This window comes from Sorghum bicolor, chromosome 1, assembly GCF_000003195.3.
Source record: "Sorghum bicolor cultivar BTx623 chromosome 1, Sorghum_bicolor_NCBIv3, whole genome shotgun sequence".
Classification (NCBI taxonomy): domain Eukaryota; kingdom Viridiplantae; phylum Streptophyta; class Magnoliopsida; order Poales; family Poaceae; genus Sorghum; species Sorghum bicolor.
In genome coordinates this window covers 19033875-19044449 of record NC_012870.2, presented here as the reverse complement: position 1 = coordinate 19044449, position 10575 = coordinate 19033875, and the positions used below count along the sequence as shown (strand labels likewise).

Here is a 10575-nt window from a genome sequence, read left to right as displayed (position 1 = left end):
TAAGGCCTTGTTCAGTTCGCAAAAATTTTCAAGATTCCCCGTCACATCGAATCTTTAGTCGTATGCATGGAGCATTAAATATAGACGAAAATAAAAGCTAATTGACAGTTTACATGTAATTTGTGAGATGAATTTTTTGAGCCTACTTACTCCGTGATTGGACAATATTTGTCAAATAAAAACGAAAGTGCTACGGTTGCCAAAAACCAAAAAATTTACAAACTAAACAAGGCCTAAGTAGTCCACCCCCAAATTACTGAGTGTGGACTAATTCGACCCACTGAACTATAAAACCGGATTTTCTACCTCTGAACTTTTCAAAACCGGTCAATGAACCCCCCCTAAGCAGTTTTGGATGGTGGTTTTGCTACAAAGACTGTGGTTTTGTTCTTTTCTTTTTTATTATTTTCACTGAATTTTTAAAAAATTAAAGTAAATCACAAAAAAAATATAAAATAGACAATCCAATTTCGTTAGACTCTAAATGAGTAGATCTACACAATGAACATATAATATAGTATGATTTAGTATAAAAGTTTTGTTGTAGCTTTTGATCGATGCTTTTCTATAATTAATTAAAATAATTCATAGATTTAAAGCTACAGAAAAAACTTGGTACTAAAATATACCATTTTATATGTTCATTGTGTAGAGCTACTCATGTAGAGTCCAACAAATTTAGATTTTCTATTTTATGATTTTTATATAATGTACTATATTTTTTCAAAGATTCAGCGAAAATAAGTTAAAAAAGACAAAACCACCGTCTAGCAAAACTACTGTCCAAAACCGCTTGGGGGTGTTATTTGACTGTTTTTGAAAAATTAAAGAGGTAAAAAAAATTCGATTTTATAGTTTTGGGTGGTGAAGTAGTCCACCCTCAATAGTTGGGGGAGTTACGTAGACTTTTTCCAAAAAGATGGGATAATGGACCATTTAATCTCCTAGAGATTAATCTATCTCTAGATAATTTTTGTGCTAGAAATATGTTTATTCAGGAACAGTGGAAGTATTAAGTGATTTTTGATCATTTGATTTACAGTGAATTATACAAATTGTGGAGAAAAATTCTTACATGTTTGTCATGTGAGAAGTAACCTTGTATATTTTCCTATACGATCCTTTTACCATTAAGGCTGTAATAATTATATCTGATATTAGTATAAATACAATATAACATACGTGATTCAACCAAATATTGGTTAACACATGTGCCTGGCTATTCGCTCTACCACTGTACCTAACTGCCTATTCATTGAGACATGCAAGACAATTAATGCTAATATTAATCAGATGTAGTAGTACCTAAAAATAGATATTATTCTTGAATAAAATGAGAGGAGGGGAGCGATTAGTTTTTTTCTCATGCTGTTTCAATAAAATTGCTGCAGCAGAGGATACACTCCTTATATTCCTTCATCGCCCCTGGATAGGAGTAGGAGTTCATCTGAGGTAATAGAGTTTTTTTTTTCTTCAATCTTATTTGTGCATTTGAAATATCGAGTTGCCAGATTCCCCCTCCTCTAGTGCAATGGGGATTCATCGATCTCCATCCGAGGACTCCAACCCCATGCTGTTATTATTGTCATGATGCCGTCTTATCTTTTTGTGGAGTTTGGAACCAGAGCAAATGATTGAAAATTGTTTTCTACAATAGAACATTTTTTTTATGGATTAAACGTGTTTTTACATGCTCCATATAGTATCCCCCTACCTTCCTTTTCATTATGGAACTCACAAGCGAACTTCGGCTTAACAAACATGGTTGCACGTTGATCTACAGTTTATTGTATGGTATCTAGATGAGTTGCCGCTTGAAGATTTATGCAATGACCATGTCAATTTTTTGAATATATATATTAAATCGGACCCGTACCATGGTACACATGTGTAACTTGTCCCATGTTAGATTTGGATTTTGTTGGCTCTAGATTGAAAACATGGTGTTGTATTGTATTTGGGTTAGAAACGTGTGGACAAGAGGAGTGAGATGCGGACGGTGGTGGAGAGCGAGGTGCGTTGAGATGTGTTGAAGGACACAAACTTAGGAGAAACTTTCGCACTTTAATATTAGGTATGTGTGTGTGTGTGTGTGTATATATATATATATATATATATATATATATATATATATATATATTAGATATAGATGATGCACATATATATGAGAGCCATTCCCTTTGTTCTTATTATTTATATAAATATTCAAGTATTTGTTACATTCCATATTGATCCTTCCTCATACCTCAGGTACACTTCAGTCAATTCAGGGGATCCAATATGAGGAGTAGCGATGAAGGCCTTGTGCATGCGATGCCCATCTTGCTAATTGTGATTTTCGGACGACTGACATTGCCTGGTAAGTATACTTGACCTTCTTGTGTTAAACCCTTATATTTATATAAAATTCATGATGGATATATATTGGATATTATCTACTAATAATAAAAATAATTTTTCAAATAGGTTGTCCTGAGCTACTCAAGGCAGGAGACGCAACGAGTTACAAAAATAGTCTTATATCTATGGACACAAGCTCAAGTGCAGTTATAGTCCAAAACACATCGGTAGGAGAGAAAAAGTTGACTATAGAATTTTGTGTGAGGTATGACTGCGATGAGGATCATCACCCCTGCTACTGTTGTGATAACGGGGACCAAAAGTGTCACAGCACAAGGAAGGAGTGTCAAGCCAATTGCCCCGCGTGCAACCCTCATTGCCCCCCACAACAATTGAATCAAACAATGATGATAGGGAGGTCTTCGCGCACATTAACGAATTCTACTTTAGTTAGAGGTGCATGATGATCTTACAACTTTTAGTACTGAATAACAATGTAAGATGCACAATATATGTGTTAGCATCCAGTTTTCCAAAGAAGAATAAACACTTGTTATATGTGTATCCAGGATATCCATAAGACACACGTAGTGACAAATATGAAAAACTAGGTGAATTCCCCGCGCGTTGCTGCGGAAATTTTTTAAAAGTAAATCATTATATACATAACATTACTATATGGTATTCAGTCTATTATGTATGTATATATAGAAATTCGACTTGCATGTATTTTATTGTAATTAATATGGGATGATATGGACTTAGTGGAGAATGATATAGACATCTTGTATGAAGAGATAGAATATTTAGTGGGTCACTTAGTGAAGAATGATGTTGACACCTTGCATGAAGAGAGAATTCATCTAGTATGGTTTAGCTTTATAAGAGTTATATCATAAACACTGCTCATGCATTAAATAGCGTAAATATATTTATATTAACACTTACGTCTTTAAAAGAACACAACAAAAACAATTACTAATCTTCTCTTGGACCTCCATTCTCCACAGACATTGCTTGCGTCATCCACATCCTCTCCACGCCGTAACTGAAAAACTGTCATGGCCTCTCTTTTTTTCCCCTTCCTGCTCCTTTTCCATCTTGTGCACATAGCAAATGTTTGCCCTTAATACTAACACCATTGAGAATGTTTGGTTATGCAAGCGTGGTAATATTTTTTATTCGTTTATTAAACATATATACATAATGTTGGCACCAAAACCACCTGAATTTCTGTGAGCTACAACATCTACAAGGGAATAATCTAGATGTCACCTAATGTAGTTTGGATTTGCCTAACCTGTTAGGGAGCATTAGTAAAGAAGTAGCTGCTGGTCACAGAGATTTCAGATTTAGATGCTGCTCTCTTCGATGTGCTAATATGTACACATGTCATATAGGCAGGAAATATCTGTTTGGCTGATAAATTATTATAGTGTTTTGCAATAGAAAGGACATCAGCTGTGATGCAACATTGCTTAGAATATCAGCCAAACAGTCTGAAAGTTCTTAAAAGTTACCCTCTCGATCTAAGAATAACTAGTCATCTCGATTTTTTTAAAAACAAAGGCTTTAAAGTTTGATAAATTATATAAAAAACTTATATTTATAATACAAAGTAAATAGTATCAGCAAATTCATCATGACATACTTTTTGTTAATAAACTTATTTTAAAATATAAATTTATTATGATTATTTCTATACATAAATAAAGTTAACTAAATTGAGAAAAATAAATAATTCCTTAAGAATCGACATGTGCAATATTGCTATACAGAGGAAGCGGACACACGCGAGCAGAGTTTCTCAGGATTGCGGGCAGACGGCGGACCGAAGGAAAAAAAATGTGACACGTGGCCCTGTCTCCACCTCGCCCCGCTCAGGAAAAGCTCGCGGCCTCCCGCGTCCGGACCCGCACTCGAGGCCTCCCGCGCGGTCCCGCCTCCGGCAACGATGCTCGCCGCCGCGCGCCCCGCGTCCGCCCACCTCCTCCTACTCGTCCCACTCCCTTCTCCTCCCCGCCTTTCGCGTCCCGCCCCCACCCGCAGGCTCTACGCCCTCGCCCCTGCCCGCCGCCCTGCGGCCGTGCGCGCGCGCCGCGAATCCTCTCCTCCCGCCGCGCCCGCCCCGGCCGACTCGCTCGACTGCGTCGGCACTGGCTCGGATGTCGAGTGCTTAATCGACGCCGGCGCCAAAGACGCCGCTAGTCCCCTCCTCCCCGCGCGCTCCCCAGCCGCCCCAGGCGCGTCCAAGGACGATGGGAAGAAGAGCGAGGGCGACGCGGCGGCGGTCTCGGCTTCCCTCCTCTGGGAGTGGGCATCCCTGGTGTCGCCCTTCTTCTTCTGGGGCACGGCTATGGTCGCCATGAAGGGGGTCATCCCCCGCACGGGCCCCTTCTTCGTCGCCGCGCTGCGCCTGCTCCCGGCGGGCGCGCTGCTCGTCGCCTTCGCCGCCGCGCGCGGCAGGAAGCAGCCCGCCGGCTGGGAGGCCTGGCTCGCCATCGCCGCGTTCGGACTCATCGACGCCGCCTGCTTCCAGGTGCATACTCGTGGCCATGTTGACAGCTCGAGGAGTGAGCTTTTAGCGTCTGTGCCTCGAGTGTGTCTGTGATTCTCGGAATCAAAAGCGCGGTGTTTGATCTTGCTGTTGATTTTGCAGGGCTTTCTCGCGGAGGGATTGCAGAAGACGTCGGCTGGGCTCGGGAGTGTAAGGCGAAATCCAAACTCCCGCGCTGTTCTTTAGCTCATCATCAGCAGGCAAGCATTTGCCTTGTCGTCTTGGCCCGGTGAGCTGGTAGCACTTACGAAGCTCAATTCTCCATTCCAGGTCATCATTGACTCGCAGCCATTGACGGTTGCTATCCTTGCGTCACTGCTCTTTGGAGAGTCGATTGGCGCCGTAGGAGTTGGAGGGCTCGTGCTGGGTGTCGTGGGGCTCTTGCTTCTAGAGGTTTGCCTTCTGCTGATGCTGAGTTCAAACTTTTCATATGCAGTAGCGGTAGACATGTTAGCAATTTTGAGACTGAATATTGATTATAGTGACAAAAGTTTAATTGTTCATACTATATTTTCTCCATCTTCAAGTGCATATTTTCAACATTTGAAGACAAAAATTCATGCATATATATATGCTCTTTATTTTGCAATATTTTGGACCACACCTTAACTGATTTGGTGTTTAAAACAATTGTCTTCTGCAAACGTTCTACATTCTTCTCCACTGTTTCTATGTCAGTATATATATTTACATCACATATCATCTGTAAAATGTTCAAAATGTTTTAGGGTCATTTTCAACTCTATGGAATTCAGATCATGAATTCCAAGTAAAGCCCCTTTTTACAAATAATTTGCTTGTATTTATGGATTATGCCTTGCACTATACTCAATCCATCCCAAATTATAAGATGTTTGACTTTTTTTAACACCAAATTTGACCACTCGTCTTATTTAAAAATTTGTGCAAAATATCTTTTTTTTGTCGTGGCTTGATTTATTAATAAAAGTGCTTCAAGAATGACTTAAATTTGACTATGTTTGCATAAATTTTTTGAATAAGACAAGTGGTCAAACTTAGGGTAAAAAAAGTCAAACGTCTTATAATTTGGGATGGAGCTGATTTTTTGTCTCCCGTTTCATTGATTTTTTTTTTTTAAATTTCACTAGGTTCCAGCACTGTCAATTGAAGGAAATGACACAACAATCTGGGGAAGTGGGGAATGGTTGATGTTCCTCTCAGCTCAAAGCATGGCAGTTGGAACTATCATGGTCCGCTGGGTGTCAAAGTACTCGGATCCAATTATGGCAACAGGATGGGTATATTATCCACAGCTGAACAATCAGTCCATGTTATGTCTTAGTTTGTGTCACACGCGCCAAAGCTCTGCCATGCTATTGGTTATGTTGCTTCAAGTTAGCCTTTTTGTAGTCTATTTTTGGCAAATGATTTTGCATGTTTCCTGAAATTGTTAATTTAGTTAGTTCATTCTACAGAATGCAATGTATATAGCATTTGTTGCTATTATAATTGCAAAGCTTATTGCATACTCATGTAGTTCCAATAATATGACCCATGTAATTGAAGGCAGATGCATAGATTGCAAAACAGAATTGCATTTTTTATTTGTTGATATTCTTAAAGCTACCTAGGCCTCCCAATTTGTTTAATGATCCATGTTCTGTCAGAATGAAGATGTTACCTTTAATGCATGTTGTTGAAATTTTCTCCCTTTTATGGAATGATTTTAATGGTCCTCACAATTAGTATCAAATCTGCCATTGCCTCGTTATTAAATACTAACATCAACATTATGACAGCACATGATTATAGGTGGGCTTCCTCTGCTTGTTATATCTGTTCTTAATCATGATCCTGCTCTGAGTGGCCATATTCAAGATCTTACATTGAGCGACATATTAGCACTTGGCTATACATCTATATTTGGCAGTGCTGTCAGCTACGGTGTATATTTCTACAATGCTACTAGGGGTATGATTGTTTCATACTAGTCCAATGCTATTTTCATGATTCACTCTGAAAGGTATCCCACATAACTAGTTCTTTGTCATTTTTTCAGGTAGCTTAACCACACTTAGTTCTCTCACTTTCTTGACCCCCATGTTTGCATCCGTTTTCGGGTAAGATCCTTATGAGGATGTTGTGCTACCTGATTTTCAGTTTTCACACAATGTTATCTTGACTCCTTGCTGTTCAGGTACCTCTACCTGGGTGAGACCTTCTCACCAGTACAGCTTGGTGGTGCGCTTCTCACACTGGTTGCCATCTACATGGTCAACTACAAAAGCATTATAGGTGAGAAATAAGAGGCTATCACATACCTGTGTGGTTTCTATCCCATAAGGGTGGTTGGGTGCTGCATGCAGCACCTATTCCCACTTATTGGGTTCAGGAATCTGAAGATTAAGGACAATCGGAAGACTCGGGCAAATTATCGGATTGGAGAGAGATGTGCTCTGTTTCAGGTCTACAATGAAAATGCAGTATAAAGTGACACAAAACCAAACAGGTTCCATCAGTTCCTTCGACATTACTATTAGATTTCCTGGTTATGTCATCGCATGCTTCTAGGTTAGCCAGCAGCCTTTTTCTCTGTTATGTGGAGCTGAGAAAAAAATTATAATTTATAGGATGCTTCCACATTGTAGTTGATATGCATTATCAGATAGGGAGCATTGTGCAGTGATCAGAGCATGGAAATAGTTGGAAGGAAGGCTCATTTGTATATATGAATTCGCTCCATTTTCAAATATATGCTAGAATTTTTGTGTGTCATGCCACATCCTATCAGGTAGACAGTGGAGAATTTCTTAAGCAAGTGGTGTCACACAGTATTGAAGTGATACTAAGTAGCAAGTGTCATCATTACTAAAGTGAAATAAGAACTTTGTGATTGCATAAATAAGTACAGTGTAATCAATCAAATCTTAGTAACATTTCATGGGTCATCAATATCTGCAATTTAGAAAGTTCAATGCAAAACCCATTGAAATCCACCATTGTTCAATCCACTAATATTTGCAATTACCTTCTTGGAGCATCACCATTTCATTCCATCGGTTCGCTGTCATCTTCCAAGCTCTTGGTCAGAGTTTGCATTTGTGTACTCTTGATAGAAACCCCTGCATTGACTTCCATTAATAGAGGCAATTTAACTTGAGAAGAGTTTAACATCTCAGGGGCCAATTTTTTGTTTGGTCTTAACTATGTGAAAGATATCCCACATAACAAGTTCTTTGCATTTTTCATGATTCACTCTAAAAGGTATCCACCATTACTAGTTCTTTGTTAATTTTTTTTTTGGTAGCTTAACCACACTTAGTTCTCTCACTTTCTTGACCCCCATATTTGCATCCATTTTCATGTAAGATCCTTTGGAGCATGTTGTGCTACCTGAATTTCAGTTTTCAGCTTTCCCACAATGTTATCTTGTCCTTGGCACCTCTGTGAGACATGAGATGCCGCCTATATGTGCGGGGCAATAGGAATTCCTGAATTTTATAGAACTTGCAGTGGATTACAGGACTGGAGGAGTGGTCTAGACCACCAGAGATCTGACTAGCTAACGGGAAAACATAAATGGAGAGGGATTACATCTATTTAATTAATTTTACTTTGTTACCAAGGGTTGTTGGATATGCAGTAAATTCATTCCTCCCAAAATCTACAACCACAAACATAAGAACAAGTAGATGGGGGCCAATCATACAAAAGTCAACGTACACAACAAGAACAAGCAAAGAAGACATGTGTTTTGTTTATCGAAGATCAGATTCACCCTCCATAGATCACACTCTTTATTGAGGAGCTCCCAACGGAGCCGTGTCTCTTCCAACCACTTACCCTCGCCAAAGAACCCATAAAGATCGACCTTGGCCTTTCACTACCTTGATTTGTTCCATGTGGAGGCAAAAACAAAAGCTTCACCTCCAGGGAAAACGTTTAAGAGCATTTCCAGCAGTCTTCCTTTTTTAACCTCCAATGAGAAAAAAAAACTATTATTTTAGAGGTCTTGTAGCTCCAGCAGTTTCCCAAACCTAACCCCAATGAAAAAAAAAAATTTCTCAGTCCCTCAAATCATATCCTTCCATCCCTCAAATAAAGGGGAGATTTCTTCTCCCCCAATTCACTATTTTTATCATTATGGATTGAATTTTCTCATTCTGCTAGAAAGAAGACTTTTAGAATTTCAAAACATGTTTTGTATCTCCCCAATAACAAGTTTTTGGGGTTGGAGTTTTCTCCTGAGAGCATCTCCAAGGGACTTTGCAAATGAATTTTGCATTTGGTGTTGTTTGCAAAGTCTCAAACTCATTTGCAAAGTCTAAAAATAGTCAAACTTCAAGGGACTTTGCATTTAGATTTGGCAAACCCAAAGTATGGACTCCACCTTCGATTTTTTTTTCACCGATCGCGCCCGCGCGTTTTTTTCCCTTCGCGCCATTTTGACGTACGTCGTGCGTGCCAGTCGCCGCCCAGGCCAGGTCCGCGCCAGTTGCCGCCCAGCCCAGGTCTTCGCGCCAGTCGCCGCCCAGCCCAGGCCACATTCGTCGTTCGTCACCGTCGTCGTTGGCGTCAGTTTGGCTCCATCCACCTACGGCAGCTGGAGGGACGGCGGGCACGCACGGCAGCTGGAGGGCGGGCGCGCGCGGCAGGGAGGGCGGACGGGCGTAGAGAAAATCGCGCAGGGTGGGGGGCGGGGGGACAGAGTCCGACGTGGAAGGCCAAAATTGTAGATGCAAAGTGGTGGGAAGGTTTGCATATATGCAAAGCCTCAACCTCTATTTGCAAAGTTAACCAAATTGCAAACCTTATTTGCAAAACCATAGGAGAGGTATTTTCTACTCTTTTTTGCAAATAGAGCAATGCAAAGTTTGTTTGCAAAGCCCTTGGAGATGCTCTGATGATGCCCTAACTAGGACGGGGTGTCCCAAATCTCAATCTGCCCATTTCGGAGGCCTAACCGTACGAAGGTACCTTATCTACTTGACCGGGCAAGATAATGTGGTAAACGGTAGGATGCGGCCTGATTTGATAGCCCTTCTATTTTTTCAAGCCGAATAAGGGCCCTGATGGACCTATGTTTTAAGGTTCACCTCTCAAAAATGAGTTTGAGGATCCAAGGGCATACGTTAGATTAACTTTCACGAATGTCTGTTCAGAGACATCTAATAAAATTGGAATGTTAACAAGATTAGTATGGCCCTTGTTCAAGGATGACATGAAAAGTTGAGAAATGGTCCATATTTTTTTGGTTTCAAACTTATCATTTTTTTTTGTTGATTTGAATTCACAGTAAGCCCTTACAGTATGCTGAGTCGCACTGAAACGATTATGGCCTCGTGCTCTCGTGTCTATGTCGATTAAACTGCATTATCAAAACTCATTTGGACGTATAAAGGTACTACTTCTATTTGGTAATTGTAATTTTCTGCAGAACTTCGCAAAGATCACAGATTATGCTGTCTGTTTCTGTAACTCATTCGTTTTCAACTTTGGCCTTGTGTAGTTGTGAAAAGTTTTTGGATTTTGACACTGTAGCACTTTCGTTTATATTTGATAATTATTGTCCAACTATAGACTAACTAGGCTCAAAAGATTCGTCTCGTAAATTAGAGACAAATTGTGCAATTAGTTTTTATTTTCGTTTATATTTAGTGCTTCATGCATGTGCCACGAGAATTTATTATTTATGTGACGATAAATCTTAAGTTTTT

The 10575-nt window shown here is 39.9% G+C and overlaps 1 protein-coding gene and 1 long non-coding RNA gene across 2 annotated transcripts; both read left to right on the top strand.

The window, feature by feature from the left end:
* On the top strand, positions 1978 to 2906 carry LOC110433809. The gene is made up of 3 exons (XR_002451145.1): positions 1978 to 2074; positions 2251 to 2359; positions 2467 to 2906. It is a non-coding gene; the product is annotated as an uncharacterized LOC110433809 (long non-coding RNA).
* LOC8067103 (WAT1-related protein At3g02690, chloroplastic) lies at positions 4188 to 7633 on the top strand. Its single transcript, XM_002466974.2, has 7 exons — positions 4188 to 4879; positions 5000 to 5047; positions 5168 to 5290; positions 6007 to 6156; positions 6658 to 6829; positions 6918 to 6978; positions 7056 to 7633. The coding sequence occupies exons 1-7, from the start codon at positions 4295 to 4297 to the stop codon at positions 7162 to 7164; spliced, it is 1248 nt and encodes a 415-aa protein (XP_002467019.1). The 5' UTR covers positions 4188 to 4294; the 3' UTR covers positions 7165 to 7633.

Bases quoted from the DNA above. Each gene is read 5' to 3' on its own strand.
- LOC8067103 (XM_002466974.2), top strand. From the start codon at position 4,295: ATGCTCGCCGCCGCGCGCCCCGCGTCCGCCCACCTCCTCCTACTCGTC. The intron at 6,157-6,657 runs GTATATTATCCA...ACATTATGACAG, and splicing joins CAATTATGGCAACAGGATGG to CACATGATTATAGGTGGGCT. The intron at 6,979-7,055 runs GTAAGATCCTTA...CTTGCTGTTCAG, and splicing joins ATGTTTGCATCCGTTTTCGG to GTACCTCTACCTGGGTGAGA.